Here is a 16532-nt window from a genome sequence, read left to right as displayed (position 1 = left end):
CAAAGGAGCCCATTCAGGGCACTATGATGACAAGGTCCTATATAGGGGGGGCAGGTAGGGACTGAGAGGAAGGGAGGTGATCTGTTGGTGTGTCCACTGCTCCCCTGTTCCCAGCATTACCTTCTCCAAAAATCACAACAGCTTATACATGTCTGGCATTTCACAGCTTACCATCCAGTACTACAAGGCCACAGGCTGGCTTCTGCCTTCCTGTCCGATCTGACAGTCACTCTCTACATTCTAATCACACAGTCACTCACCAGTCTCCAAACATGTACACTATGTCCTAAATTTGTGCGGCTTCCCGTCTTTGCTCATACTGCTCTCTTTACCTTGAATGCCTTTCCCCGCTATCTTTGCCTGGTACAGTTGTACTTACTTTTCAAGGCTTTGCTTAAAGAGTACAATATAAGTTTCCGAAGTGTGGGGTACATGCTGTATTTACGTCCTATTCCTCTGTGCCTAGAACACAGCCTGGCAGGTAGGTGATCCATGTGTGATAAATTAATGTAAACCAACCTGACAACCCTGGTTTTTTCCCCATTTTGCAGGCAAGGAAACTGAAGCTCAGAGATTTAAATTTTTTTTTTTTAACCTTTTATTTATTTTTGAGACAGAGACAGAGCATGAACGGGGGAGGGGCAGAGAGAGAGGGAGACACAGAATCGGAAGCAGGCTCCAGGCTCTGAGCCATCAGCCCAGAGCCCGACGCGGGGCTCGAACCCACGGACCGCGAGATGGTGACCTGAGCTGAAGTCGGCCGCCCAACCGACTGAGCCACCCAGGCGCCCCTGAAGCTCAGAGATTTAAATACCTTGCCAAGGCTACTCAGTTAAATACCTTAGCAAGGTCACTCAGCTAATAAGCCACAGGGCTGAGACCAGAACTCAGGAATTTTGTCACTCCTCTGTGTGCCACCCCATGCCCCAAAGCCACAGGGCTTAGAGACTAACCTGCAGACTGCCATCGTGCTGCTGAGCAGAGAAGGAGGCGGCGAGCAGCCAGGCGGAGCAAAGGAGTGCAGTCCTGGGAGAGTCCACCTCTGTCCAGGTGAGAGCCAGAATCTTCTCCAGAAGTTCTATCAGAGCCGTGCTGCTAAGGAGCACTGCGGCAGCTATAGACAGTTTGGCAGGGTGAGAGCCACATGAGTTACACAGGAGACCCTGCTCAGCACCAGCATCATGGTTAGCACATGATGGGGACCTCATGCACACACGGTGAATGAACAAAAGACTCAGCTTGAGGTTCTAAGGGTTTCAACTTCATTCCAGAACCACAGGATATCAGAACCAGAAAGGATCTTATGGCTATCTGGTCCAGACATCTCCCCCTATATATTTCCATAAGAGAAAAAAAAAAAAAAACTAAGGGCAGCAATGGCCACAGACACTGCCCAGCACCCTTCCTCTTCGCTATCTCAGCCTGGGCCCCGGTACCTCTTTTCTGACTGCTTGGTGTGGTCTGATGAAGGCTCCAATACAGGAAGTTGAAGGAGGGCTGCAGGATATCCACATCAGCGGGGCTGCACTTCCCACACAGCTTGCTCACTGCAAGAGAGTCCCCAGGAACCCCATCACCTAAGCACTCCATGGCTTTAATGTGCACCAGCACTCACAATTATCACAGATAATGCCCTTCCTCTGGCTAATTTCAGATGTCAGTCTGTCAGTCTTAGGGACCAAGCACAAACTAAGTGTCCCTGGTAATAACAGCCAATGAAAAGAAACACAGTACCAAACCTGAAGGCATGTTCACACTCTCCATCTGAAAAAAAAATTCAGGCAAGCAGCCCATAGCTGCATGTTAGAACAGACTGCACAAGTTTAGGTGATCAAAAGGCATCCCATAACAGCATTCATGCCAGCAAAGACTCCATGATGAGAGTCTGCAGAGGTCATCTAGGCCAGCTTGCCACCCCTAGCAGGAAGAAGATCCAGCCTCTGAAATCTTCCAGCAATGGGGCATTCACCACTCTCCCAGAGGACTCCACCACCATCAACATGCAATTCCCTGAACCTGCCATATTCTCTCTTTCACCCTCTCTTTCGCCCTCATCTGGCTAACTCCTTAACACCTATTCAGCAATCAAGATTCAGCTCAAAGTTCACTTCCTCCATGAAGCCCTCTGTAACTTAAACCAAGATGAGATGCCTCTTCATGATCCCCAGCCCTCATCAGAACAGTTACTACACTGTAGAATAGACATCTATAGAACATTATCCCTTTCCTCCTAGGATTCACCACTCTGCTCCCCTGCCCCTATTGCCTCAATATGAAACCTACCTAGGTCTCCATTCGCTGTTTTGGCAGCCACATCACACAGCCACACAGACTTCTAATTGGCTTATGGTCAATCAGACAAGCAACCCCCTTCCTCAAGTCTGTCCTCTACCTGCAATGCTCTCAAATTAAAGTACTCAAGGATTATATATAAATGTATATTACATTTCACATGTATGTTTCAGATTGTTACTCTCCGCCCCCCCCCCCCCCCCGAGGCCCTTTGACAGCTGGTTTGATTTTGTCATATGCAGTTTTCCCTCCCAGCTGAGTGTTACCCTTGATCTGACAGATAGGCTGGGGTGACCAGCGTCAGACCAGGCCTAGAGGCCCTTTTTAAGTCTATCAGGCCTGGGATCCAGGCAGGGAAAGAACCAACCCCCTCTGTGGCCAGAGTGCCTGACAGTCCATAGTACTGAAGAAATGCCATTTTTTCCCTAGTAATTTCAATCTTTCTGCAAGAAACCTTTCTAAGGATGGTGCTTATGAAGTGGCAACTGCATTAATGAACAATGAAAAGTCCTAATGAAGTTTGGGTATGGGTGGAAGAGGCCTAGAGGACTGTGAACTGAATCATCAGATCCTGAGTCAGTTGTGGAGTGGGGTGGAGAACTGAGCTTGTGCCAGGAAAAGTGAATCTCCACAGAGAGTCTCCACTGGAGGCCTACTGTGTGCCAAGTATTGCATGGCATTCTACATGTAGCAATCCCTTATCTCAACCCTGCATCAGCCAAGTACTACTGTTTTACCTGTGAGGAACCTAAAGCTAGGTGACTGCCTAAGGTGGCATAGCTAGTGGCTGAGAACAAACCCAGGCGTTCCCAACTCCAGGGCTGTGCCTGTCACACAGTGTTGTGGTTTTGTTTTTGTTTCATTTTCTAAACCCTCCCAGAGTGTAACTAAAAAAGATCTAAAGATCCCCTAGCAGGAAACCCACGGGAACAGAGTGACCCACTAGCTTCTTTCAAACAGGTGAATGACGGAATGAAGGAGGAGGCCCAGCCCTGGGCCCTCAGGCACCTTGGTGAAGGAGCTTCATGGCCATGCTGTCCAGCTCTTGCTCTGATTTGTTCTTCAGCTGCACCAAAGAAAGGAGGCTCAGTAGCAACGGTAGGTTCCCCGAGTCTGTGAGGAAGAAGGAAGAGGGCTGGTCAGGATACTCAGATCACCCCAAGGTCAGAGAGACATCCCCTACTATAAATGTTTGTTGGGATTCACCCCTACTTCCTGCCTTCTTTGGGCAAAGGGGCAACTGACATACTGAGTGCCAACTCTGTGTCGGGTACCAGAAATTCAATATTTCACTTGGTTCCCCTTGTGAAATAGGGATAGTTATTTCTATTTTGGCCCAGAGAGGCTGAGTAACTTCTCTAAGCTTCCACAGTCAGTTAGTGGCAGGGTCAGAACTTGAACCCAAACCTGAGTTTAGTGCCCACGTTTTTTCAGCTATGTTTCCATGAAATCTCATGGCTCTTAAGCATTATCTTCAGTTAGATGTGGCTTATCCTTCCCTGAAGAGGAAGGACTCAGTTCTTCCACATGCCCTTAAATCTACCTCCAAACTTCCATCCTCAGTCAGCACTGGACCTAGTGAACCACAGCTCTCCTCCCACTTCCTCTTACTTGCTTGGAAATTTCATTTAAAAATTCAACTTTTTAAAAATAGGAAAAGACAAACCAATCTCAACTTTTTAGTGTCTTCATAGCATACCAAACATCAAACTTCCTGGACTCCAAGGAGTCCTAATCCAGATTTGGAAACTATCCTTCTGGATTTCACTGGCAGCTTCTAACACATTTCAGATCCACCCCGTTCCCAGCCCCTGCTGGCTCCCACTGCCTCCCTGGCCTCCCCTATATTTCCCACTTTCTTCTTCCCAACTGGGGACTACCATTCTTGTGACAAACAGCTCTGAGCACATGACAAACTCACAGGGTGAGGACATGCATGCATACATCATAAAAACCCACCTATGCTAAACACACAGCAACATTAAACATAAACACTCTCACACCATACACACACACACACACACACACACACACACACACCAAATATGTTGAGCGCTCACTCTCTGATGAGAGGAAGGAGATAAAGTTTAGCTTGATTCCACACTGGCCTGACTTCTCTTTTTCAGAGAAAATTATGATTCTGTCTCCTGGAGCAGACCTCATCAGGGCAGAGATGCCCACCCCTAACCGAGCTTCAGGTCAAAAAATGCCCCCCACAGCTGCAGACTGACCTCCTGAGGGAGAGGCCCCATGTTCCACCAGTAGATGCTGTAGGATCAGCAGGAAGTGGCCTCGGATGAGACCACCCACTTGGACATCCTCATTCCTCCTCAAAAAGGTCCTTAGGACAATCAGTACTTTGCGGGCTGTGTCCACTGGGCTGGAATAGATGAGATCCTAGGCAGGAGAGAAGGAATCCAGAGCTCAGAGGACATCACAGTTGGGGACAGGCAGACAGTTGAGAAGACAGGGGCTGAGGAAGGACCCAGGATGGTAGTGTCACAAAACCTAGGGAAGGAAGCATTTACTTACTTGGCACCTATTATGTACCAATCTGTTGAATAGGTCCATCCTAAATAGGAAGAAACAGAGACTCGGAGAAATTACTGGATGTGCCAAAGGTCACATAAGCCAGTAAATGGCATAGCTAAGATTTAATCTCCTACCTCCAAGCCCAAAGCTCTTTCTACTTTCCAGGAACCCTGTCTCTGACACATGTAAGTTTTAGGGTCAAGAAGAGGTTACTTCAGTACAGAGGATGTGAAGGGAGGAAAAGAGAGTAGGGGATGGAGATGTCACAGGGCAGGGAAAGGATGGGTTAGGACAGATTCGGGGTAGAGGAAGGGAAGCGAGGACCAGGTCAGGCCCCTTCTCTGCCATGGCATCTGGCTATATTTCTGTCACAAGCTATAAAGGCCTTGGGTTCAGAAGGTGGGAAAGGACGTTGCTTTTTATTTGTTTTCAGAGTTATTTTAATGAGTATATGATAAAGACAAAGCCAGTCAGAAGCCACACCAGAGACTACTCTACTGATAGCTCCTGGCACCTACCAGCTCAAACAAGCCAATTCCTTTGGACAGGCTAACATGCTGGGTGCTATGAATCCAGGGTCACACACAGACTCCCTTTCTCGGGAGGACAGCTTGACACACAGAGAGACATGGCTACAGGGCACCCAGCCAGACAACTCCAGATGTGCTGATCACTGGGTGGCACATGGGCATCTAGGCTTGGCTCTTCACAAACTTCCACAGCTGCCAGAGAAACAACTATAAATCAACAATTGCTCAAATAGGGATTGATAATGTCAGGTGCTGTGATGTGTTAAAACTGTAGCTGTATGTTTATTTATATATTATCTGTATCTTCATAATAACTCTTCCAAGTAGGTGTTAACCTAATTTTTCAAATGAGGTAACAGGCATATTACATAGTTTGCCTATTAAGACAGCAGTGGCTCTATAAAGTCTACTATACTCTGAGTTAATGAAGAACAGGGATGAGGTTGGCTTCATCTTTGTCACCTTGTAGGGACTCAGAAAACATCTCTGGAAGGAGAGGATCACAGCATAGGAGGGCAAGAAGGAATCTCAATTCATTTATATCAACCCATTTTTACAGGGCATGAGGCTAAAGCCCAGAGTGGGTGTGATTTGCCCAGGGTCACAGGGCCCAAGGCCAAACCTGATCCTGGTCCTGGTCCTGGTCCTCCCCCAGCACGTGGCTGCCTAATAGACAGTTGGTCCCTCAGAACCCTGAGTTAAAATGTTAAAGTCCAAAAGGAAGAGGGCTACTCAGTCCCCAATGGCTGTGGAGAATGCCAGGGGAAGGGGTGCGCCCCACTATGGGGGTCAGTGGGAAGGCTCTGGGTGGAACAGGGCCCACTCTGCAGTCTCTCCTCCCAGAGATGTCCAGATTTTTCTGGAGCTGGATCAACCAGGGTGATGTGGCCAAGGAGGGAACAAACAGAGCTTCTGTGATATCACTGTTTTTCACATTTAAACAACCTACATGAAAGACCACCCATTGATAAGAGTGGCAATTAGCAGCTTTGTTTTCAGCTGCTAATTACCCATATCAAAACCAGAAATTGGTACCAACAACATATTTTTAGACTCTTTTTCCCTCCTGTGGCTAGAAGCTGGGAAGAAATGGTAAGAATTGTATATATAAACAGATAGCAAAGTTGTTCCTTGCTATTCTTTTTCACCACTGATGTTTCTAGGATCCAATTTAGTGAAAAACTCATTAACTTTAGGTTCCATAGTCATGACCCTTACTAGTTATATGACCTTGAGCAATTCAATAAGCTGCTCTAGATTAACATTCTCTCTCTGATTCAGAGTAAGTCAATGATCAGGGAATCATAGGCTACTGTGTACAGGATAGCAAGAGTGCCTTTACATATTCTTTCCACATATTATTCCTATATATCCACGTTATCTCCATTAAAAAAATTTTTTATTATGTTTATATATTTATTTTTTGAGAGAGAGAGAGAGAGAGAGAGAGAGAGAGCGCGCAAGTTGGGGAGGGGCAGAGAGAGAGGGAGAGAAATCCCAAACAGGCTCCATGCTGTCAGCACAGAGCCCAATGCGGGGCTCATACTCAAGAACTGTGAGATCATCCCCTGAGCTGAAACCAAGCCGGACATTTAACCAACTGAGCTCCCCAGGTGCCCCCACATGTTATCTCCATTTTACATATGAGGAAACTGAAGCTCAGAAAAGCTTTCACCTTCCTGGATCTGTATGTATCATCCAGCCCTAAGGATAGATCTTTCCTGTTGAGCTCTAGGCCTGGTGAAGCACAAGGCTCCTCTCTGCCCAGGAAGGAGGGGTGGTGAGGGTGGTTCACATTCAAGGACAACAACTAGGCACAACAACAAAGGATGGGGCACCTGCTCCAGCTTGTCTGAGACAGCGTCTCTCTAAGGATTTGGTCTCTTGAGATTCGTTTTCTTTTAAGCTTGCTTCCTTTAAGTACTTATGTTTCTTGAAGCTAGTGGGCTAGGATAGTCTTCAACTAGGGAGAGTCTTCACCCTAGAAAGACTCACACTGAGAAAAAACTTGGGTGAGGAAGATAATGAGCTCCATTTTAGACAGAAATGTCAAATAGATGCTTAACTTTATGGGTCTGGAGCTCAGGAGAGAGTCACAGATGGAGGCAGAGATTTGAGTCATCAGCATATAGTAGGAGGCCATGTGAATTATTGACACAGCCCAGGAAGATGACACTGAGTAAAAAGGAAGCTGAGGACAAAGCCATGAGGAACATCAATTTTCAAAGACTAGCCAGAGAGAAAGCAACAAAAGAGACTGGGAGAAGCACCAAGAGAGGTAGGAGAAAAATTAAGAGAGCTAGTATTTCCAAAACCAAGCGTGTGTCGATAAAAAGGAAGTGGACAACCATCAAATAATAACAGGTCATGTAAGAGGAGAACCAAAAAGTCCACTGTAATTAGCCACAAGAATATTGTTGACGATCCTGGTAAGAGTGGTTTCAAGTAGCAATGGGGGCAGAAGTCAGAAGACGGAGGAATAAGGGAGAGTGACAATTTTGCAAGCAGAAAACTACTTCTAGGAGTTGGCCGTAAAAGGAAAAACATGAATATGGAAAGGGTTGGGAGGGCAGGGACCAGTGAGAACAACCAGGAGTAAGTCTAGAGGGGCTTAGAATCCCCTACCACTCCCACAGCCCATTGTCCTGACCTGAGATTTTTTCTAGCCTCGCCATTCTTTGATTCTCTCCTTCCAATGATGCTTTGGAAGTCCCTGTAAGGTGAGAGAATGAAACAAGCATCTGTGGTTTCCTCAAGGGCAAGGACCAACTGTATCGGAATTATCTTTGTATCCCCAGTGCCTTCACCAGCACATGACTGCCTAATAAGTACCAATGTATGTATGATAAAAATGTATGATAAAAGAAATGTGTTTAAATGTATGATAAAAGAAAAAGTGAACAACTAAACTCAAGACCTCTGAAATTCTGCTCCTCCCTATCCTTCTCCAGCCTCAACTCCTGTGACATACCGTCCATACCGAAACCACACCAGACCACTCACCACTGGCCCTGAATTACAGTAAGCACGTCCGTGCTGCTGGGCTGGCCTGGCAGGATCGTCCCTCAGCACTCTCTCTTGTCAAATCCTTTGCAGATCAGCATTTATGACACTTTTCTGCCCTCCCTACAACCCAAGCACTCTGCCTGACCTTTACTGCCATAGCGTTAGAACAGGTATTAGTGGTCTGTTGTGTCTGATTCTCTCCCTGGCCTGTGCAGCAGGCACTAGGTCCAGTTCTTCCCTGTATCCCCACTGCTTAGATAAACAGCTCCCCCTTTAGTTGGAACACTGGATCAGGGTTGTTTTCTCTTTTGTTCTGAGAGTTTGCTCAGTTTACTCGAAGAACATCAGATAGGGAGTCAAAATCCAGGTTTCAATCTCAACTTTTGTGAACTATGGCAAATCTCTCTAAATCTTTTTTTCATTTATTTAAAAAGAAAAAAATAAGATACCATAAATATCTTTCTCAGAAGAGTTGCTTTTTTGAGAGAGAGAGAGAGAGAGAGAGAGAGAGACTGACTTAGATCTGTCCAGACCCTTAATTCAATGGGTCAGCAAATATTTATAAATACCTAGTCTATGTGAGAAACCGACCCTGAATGCTTCATCTCACAAAGAAAACCCAGTATCTTAGCTCTGTCCATTACTACTTTCCCTAGAACGCCTCTTGCTTTCCTCCCCTATGAACTGATGCTTTATTTTTAACCCATTCTTTCTCCTTTCTTCTTCCTCCAAGGAAAAATTTCAGCCAAAGCATGAATGCAGCCCCTATCAAGCCAACACATGTGATCTCACAAGATGACAGATCTGAGGGATGGAAGGTGAAGGTGTAACTCCGAGTGGGGAGTGTGTGCATGCGTGCGTGTGTGAATACGGACAGATGTACGTATCTAAGTGAGGTGTACAACATGAAGGTGCTATTTCCGCCACAGTCACCTCAATAAAGTCAATCCAATAAAAAACATTCCAATGAATCATGTTTGTTGATGATTACAAACATCAAAGGAATCCCCACTCTTCCTAGTGGGCTGTGTCAGTCTTCCTGGACTAGGAAAAGGTAAGTAGGTGAGCTGAAATTGAAGGCAGTGGTTTTAAACGAAGTGTCTCCTATGCTGCCGTGCTATAGTCAGTTTTGGACCTGCCACTAGAAATCACTCACTAAGTACAAAGTGGTGCAAATGATTTTCTTTTTGAAATAAATAATAAATTACAGCAGTTACCTCTATAATAATGTCACTCCCATTAATTTATTTTCCAATGTGCTTTCTTGAGCGAAAGAAGAAAAGAGGGAGCTAAAGCTAGTGTATTAGAAACTGCAGAAGACAGACAGCCGACTTATGTGATATACCTGATAGGAATTATAGGGATGTCTTAATTCATGAAAAAGCACTAGAGTTTCTCACAATTCTGGGTTTGCCTGAGGGAGTGTGTTGCACATGTAACATTATCCTGTGAATTATGGCAAAAAAGAGGCCATGTCCCTCTATAATCAAACATCTCCATCTACATGCCTCAAGGGTCTCCTTTGACATTAAGTCCTTGTTAGCACAATCTGCTTGAGAGAAGACAGAGAGGTGAGAGGGAATGGTGACTGAAGTCAGCATTTCATAGATCTGTCCCCTGAAGAGTAAAGAGGGACATGTCTCTCAATGAGCAAACCTTGATCAGACTTAGAAGGGGTACGGATTTAAAGAAATCAGGCACCTGCCAGCAAAAGAATCTCCCACTCCCATGGAAACACCCATAAATCCAGAGACAGGCAGAAGCATGCAGCTGCCTCCTGACTTCAGTAAACCAACTGCCAGAAAGAAAGGGCCCACCATCTCTGAAAGCAGAAATGAGCAAATGGTCACGTACTAGCAAAATGAGCAGGATGCTGGGGCTACTTCTGAGCATGTAGAACAGGGCTGCTAAGCTGGCAGGAAGTGGGGACTGCCCAGCAGAGGAGACATCATCCAGCTCCTCATAGCTGCTCTCTTCCCAGGAGAACCAAAGTTCCAGGACACGGTGCCCAAATCTACTCATCAGCTCTGGATACAACAGGAAAAACCTGAGCAGGAGGGGATGGTGGATATAAACCAGGTTCAGGTCCGGGATGCCCTCTAAAAATTTTCTGATGGCACTGACCACAGCCTGGAGACAAAGAAAGAAAGAATGAAAGAAAGGGACTAAATAAATCTTGCAGAGGACTCAATACAGCCCAACAAACACAGCCAAGACATCACTGGGAAAAATGTACTTGGCATCTCAGTACTCCAGTACATCTTCACTGGCTCATCCCAGGGCTCTCCGGCGAGAAGGAAGCCCACAGTGCTTACTTTGTAACAGTGGTTCTCAACTGAGAGTGATTTTGTTTTCCAGGACAGTTTTGGAAATGTCTACAGACATTTTTTTTATTTTCTTGACTTAGGGAGTGCTACTGGCATCTAGTGGGAGAGAGCAAGTATGCCGCTAAATATCCTACAATGTACAGGACAACCTCCCACAGAAAAGAATTACGGTATGCAAAGTGTTAACAGTACTGTGGCTGAGAAACCCAGCTCTAAAATGATACCATGGTGTGCTGTAATTATCAGCAGACGTGTCTACCTCCCACACGAAACTTGAGCTGCTTGGGGAAACAGACTGATGCAGATTAATCTGTGCACCTGTCTGTCATAGGACCTGGCACCGAGGGGCCAAGGGGCATGTGTGTTGAATCATTTATTAACCCTCAAAAACCTCTCTTCCCATTGCACACATAACGAAATTCAATCCTTAATATGTTATTCTAAGAGTTTTATAGATTATAGTGTGGGCTGTTTCATTTAGCTCTTTGATCTATTTTGAATTAATGTTTGTGTATACTACGAGATAAGGGTCCAACTTCACTCTTCTGCATGTGGATATGCAGTTGTCCTAGTACTATTTGTTAAAAAGACTGTTCTTTCTCCCTTTGAGTTGTCTTGGCATCCTTATCAAAAATATATGGGTTTATTTTTGGACTGTCAATTCTATTTCATTGATTACATGCCTATCCTTATGTCAGAAACACAGTCTTGATTACTCTAGTTTTCTATTTTTTCTTTTTTCAAAGCAGGTTCAGTGCAGGGCTTGAACTCACAACCCGGGGATCAAGACTTGAGCTGAGATCAAGAGTCGGATGCTTAACTGACTGAGCCACACAGGCGCCCCTCTAGCTTTTTCTTTAAAGGAATATAAAACCATTTATTGACCACCGTTTACCAGTATTTACAATAAAGTAAACAATATGCAATTGGATAACATTCTCATTACTACAAAGTTATTGCTTTTCCTGGCTTCTGCTGATCCAGTAACCCAAATATTGAGAAGACTGAGCCTACATGTAGGGAATGAGTTAGGAGAAAGAAAAAACATGCAGGTCAAGAATTTAGATCACAGAAGTTTGTTCACCCATTTATTTCAGCAGGTCCTAAATTGCCAACATCTCTAACCACCTGATTATGATCAAGTTTCCATGAACAAAGTCTTAGACATTCCATGAATCATGACCTTTTTTGTCAATACAGCACAGGATTTCAACTTCTTGAAAAGTAATGGCTCACTAGGAGGCATTTTTTTTTAATTTTGCAAAATGTTTATTTATTTTTGAGAGAGAGAGAGAGAGAGAGAGAGAGAGAGAGAGCATGAGTGGGAGAGGGTTAGAGAGAGAGGGAGACACAGAATCTGAAGCAGGCTCCAGACTCCACACTGTCAGCACAGAGTCCAACATGAGGCTCGAACCCACAAACCGCGAGATCATGACCTGGGCTGAAGTCAGATGTTTAACCAACTGAGCCATCCAGGTGCCCCTAGAAGGAGCCTTTAAATGTCCATTTAACCAAGTTTTGCTTAACTAATTAAAACACACCAGGACTTGTCTAGTTTTCTCATTTGGGTGGGGAGGTTGTTGGTAGTGATAAAATTTTCCTTTTCTTTCCTTCCTTTACTTTGCAAATAAACTTGCATTTATATAACTATAGATATGGCTACTTTTTTATTTTGCTTTATTTATTTAAGTAATCTCTACATCCCATGTGGGGTTCAAACTCACAACCCTGATATCATGTGTTCTTCCACTGAGCCAGCCAGGCACCCCAGATATGGCTGCTTTTAAACTGTCCAATTTAAATTGTTTACATTATATTTAAACGGTCCAATTAATTACAAAATTTGAAAGGTTAAGGTTTTAGGGAAATTTTCAATTTTTTAAAAAATATATTTATTTTTGAAAGGGAAAGAGAGACAGAGTACAAGCAGGGGAGGGGCAGAGAGAGAGAGGGAGACACAGAATCTGAAGCAGGCTCCAGGCTCCAAGCTGTCAGCACAATTGGGGCTTGAACTCAAGAACCATGAAATCATGACCTGAGCCAAAGTCTGACTCCCAACCTACTGAGCCACCCAGGCACTCCAGGAAAAATTTCAACTTAACTTTAAGTGACTTATTTCTTTCACTGAAAATGATGACATCTCAGAAACATAGTTATGAAATGCTATTTTTGTTTTGGTAAATGTTAAAAAAAAAAAAGAATGAATGAAAGAAAGAGAAAAAAACCATTTACGTATGTGTTTTTATGTATACACACAAAAAACCCCAACCAAAAAAAAACAAAAAAAAAACAACCTCTGAATTGTCCCTAGTCATATGAGAGTTAAACACAAATTCTAATTGAGTAACCACCATGAAGATTTCCCCCAACATTTAGAAAAAGTATTATTTCTTCAAAAATTTTTAAAGTTTATTTGTTTTTGAGAGAGAGAGAGAGAATGTGAGTGAGGAAGGGGCAGAGAGAGAGGGAGACACAGAATCCAAAGCAGGCTCCAGGTTCTGAGCTGTCAGCACAGAGCCCAACATGGGGCTTGAACCCGTAAGCCATGATATCATGACCTGAGATGAAGCTGGACGTTTAACCGACTGAGCCACCCAGAAACCCCTAGAAAAAGTATTCTTGAATGCAGGGGAATAATATACCATGGTCTCAAATATACTTTTCTGCTAAAGGAAGTAACCACAGAAAGCTTTTATTTGTTCAAAGTAACCAGTACTATACATGCAAAGAACCCCAACAACTCCCCCAATACTACTTCAAAACAAACACACCAAACTGGATTTTCATTAGAATGTTATTTCTTCACACTAATAAATCTAAGAACCAAGGCCTAGATTCTATATACATATATACAAAAAGCAACATAAACAATTACTGAGCTTCAGCTTCTGGACAAGAATTCTGGGTTACTCTCTCTTCATAAAAAGCAATCACAATTTGAGAACATTTCACATTTGCCTGTTTTGCCAGCACCAAGTCTGCCTATCTTTCCATTCCCCAAGAAACATGAATTCTCCACTGCTGTCTGTGGCACCAATTCTTCGTTCAGGATCAAGACCTCCTGGCAAAGCCTCTTGGTCTATTCGCAGCATCTCTCTTCTTCTCCGAGTTGCTACCATCACATCCACTGTCAGATACAGATTTTCTTTTTGTATCATCTTTTTCTTTACCAGCCTTTTGAGAACCAAGAACCGCTTCAATTAACTCTGGAGAGTCTAAATTTTCTTCAGGTTCCCAAGTATCGTCAACATCTGTGAACCCCTTCCACCTCAGGAAACGCTCCACCTTCCCATTCACTACATGTTGCTCCTGTACTCTTTCCACAATAAATTCTTCAGGCTCTGCCTCTTCTCCTTTTTTACTCTTTCCATTCTGTTTCTTTACCTTTTTTTTTTTCAATGTAGGCCATTTTCTATTGCAGACTTGAAGAGTTGTTATTCATCGCCTCCAAGCTGCACCCAGTCCCGGGTCTACAGCGTCTCCTTTGATTGCTCTAGTTTTGTCAGAAGTTTGAAATCCAGAAGTGTGAACCCTCCACCTTTAGTCTTTTTCAAGATTTTTTTGGTTATTTTGGGTCCCTTGAATTTCCATATGAATTTTAGGGTCAGCTTGTCCATTTCACCAAGAAGGAAGGGAGGGAGAGAGGGAAGCAGAGGCAACTGGGATTTTGATTGGGATTGTATTGAAACTACAGATCAACTTGGGGAGTACTGTCATTTGAACACTATTAAGTCTTCTTATTTCCCCAGTTTTATTGAGATATAGCTGCCACATAACATTGTGTACGTTTACGGTATACGACATAATGATTAAATACGTGTATATATTGTGAAATGATCACCATAATAAGTTTGGCTAACTTCCGTCACCTCACATAGTTATAAAATCTTTTTCACTGGGATTAGAATTTTTAAGCTCTACTCTTCTTTTTTTTTTTTTTGTTTTAAGTTTATTTATTTTTGAGACAGAGAGAGACAGAGCATGAGCGGGGGAGGGGCAGAGAGAGAGGGAGACACAGAATTGGAAGCAGGCTCCAGGCTCTGAGCCATCAGCCCAGAGCCCGACACGGGGCTCAAACTCACGGACCGCGAGATCGTGACCTGAGCCGAAGTCGGACGCTCAACCGACTGAGCCACCCAGGCGCCCCTAAGCTCTACTCTTCTAGCAACTTCCAAATATACAAAACAGAACTGTCAGCTGTAGTCAGTATGTTGTACATTACATCCCAGAAGTTTTTTATCTTCTATTTGTTAAGTCTTCTGATTCATGAACATGGGATGTCTTTTTTTTTTTTTTTTAATGTTTATTTATTTATTTTGAGAGAGAGAGATAGAGAACTACTGGGACAGGGGCAGAGAAAGAGGGAGACAGAATCCCAAGTCGACTCCGTGTTGTGAGCACAGAGCCCAGAGTGGGGCTCGAACTCACAAACCATGAGATCAGAACCTGAGCTGAAATCAAGAGTCAGACGCTCAACCAACTGAGCCACCCAGGTGCCCCACGGGATATCTTTCTAATTACTTAGGTCTTCTTTAATTTCTTTCAATGAGGCTTTATAACGTTCAGTGATCAGAAGTGTACTTCTTTTGCTAAATGTATTCCAATGTATTTTATTTATTGATGCTATTGTAAATGGAATTGTTTTCTTAATTTCGTTTTTTAGCATGTCATTAAAGACTTGAGTCTACCTTTCCAGCTTCTCTCCACTCTCTCTTAAATGACTTAGTGAAGGCATGCTAAACTAGACTTTCTTCCTTGAAGGGACAGCCTGGGAAACTTCCCATTTCTGTATCTTAATTCTCTCAATAAAGCCTCTCCTGATGCCATAATCCAATACAATCTCTTTCTCTGTGTGTTTTTATAGCTCTTGACCAGTCCTCCAGCTCCAGGAGAGCACTTGTTGCTGTTAGTGCCTACCTGGAGAGGATCTTTTTGTCTCTCCTGACAAACTGGTGCTCCCTGAGGGAGGGATATGTTTGATTCACTCCAATCCTGACAGGAGCCCCCATGGCACCTGACACATATCAAGTGGTCAAGCCACATTGGGGAGTTATTATTTAATGAGTATGGAGTTTCAGCTTTACAAAATGAAAGAGTTCTGGACATGATTGATGGTAGTAGTTGTACAACAATGCCAGTGTACTTAATGCCACTGAACTGTACACTAAAAATTGTTGAGATGATAGATTTTGTTTGTGTATTTTACCACAATAAAAAGCCCTAATACATAAAAATAGAAGAACAGAATTGAGTTTAAAAACCAAGCTGTGATTATATGTTGCCATTTAGATATTTATATAAAATTTTTAAACATGCAAAACAATGTCATACATCATTTATGGGTTCACACCTAAGAGGCAAAACCTGGAGTTCCATGAGCTACTAAGTTTCCACACCACCACTGGTAGATGTGAAGAGAGACCCCCCCCCCCCCACCCCCGCAACAAATCTAATATTACTACCAGTATTAATCTTGAAGCCATCAGGGCTATTCCCATCGTGTCCTTTTCTCCTGTTTACATTAGTCACCTCAGGAAGCCCAGAATTTCCAGATCATCTTATATGGCTCAAAACATTCCCTTTTCTGTTCCCATCTCTCACTCTTTCCCAGCTCCCAAAACCTTTCCACAGTGTCCTCTAGAACTCACAGTTATCAGCAAATTCCTTGTCCTGTGCCTCTTCCTTGAATATTCCCGTCACCTTGTTGTTTTGATCCTCATCCAAAAACCTGCCTTGCCTACAATCTTTCAAGTTGAAGCTATTTTTGTTCCCATCTCCCTAGTTCCAAAATCATGGCCTCTAAATTCTCTTTCTGCCTTCTAATCTCCTCCACTTGCCTCAGCCA

General features: G+C 43.8%; 1 protein-coding gene and 1 pseudogene across 2 annotated transcripts in view; both read right to left on the bottom strand.

The window, feature by feature from the left end:
• Positions 1 to 16532, bottom strand: part of MEI1 (meiotic double-stranded break formation protein 1) — a 79023-nt gene that overhangs the window by 16465 nt on the left and 46026 nt on the right. The window contains exons 20-24 of one of the 2 annotated variants that reach the window (XM_060656217.3): positions 10215 to 10490; positions 4524 to 4689; positions 3301 to 3405; positions 1437 to 1547; positions 954 to 1114 (exon numbers count right to left, since the gene is read on the bottom strand). In XM_060656217.3, coding sequence (XP_060512200.2) covers positions 954 to 1114; positions 1437 to 1547; positions 3301 to 3405; positions 4524 to 4689; positions 10215 to 10490 — 819 coding nt within the window. The remainder of the gene's footprint in view (positions 1 to 953; positions 1115 to 1436; positions 1548 to 3300; positions 3406 to 4523; positions 4690 to 10214; positions 10491 to 16532) is intronic. The other variant, XM_060656218.3, reaches the window with a different exon arrangement.
• On the bottom strand, positions 13559 to 15696 carry LOC132660406 (chromobox protein homolog 3 pseudogene; annotated as a pseudogene).

The sequence above is a fragment of the Panthera onca genome, chromosome B4 (genome assembly GCF_046562875.1).
Source record: "Panthera onca isolate mPanOnc1 chromosome B4, mPanOnc1 haplotype 2, whole genome shotgun sequence".
Classification (NCBI taxonomy): Eukaryota; Metazoa; Chordata; class Mammalia; order Carnivora; family Felidae; genus Panthera; species Panthera onca.
The sequence above is the reverse complement of the archived record's forward strand: the minus strand, read 5'-3'. Positions and strand labels throughout refer to the sequence as shown.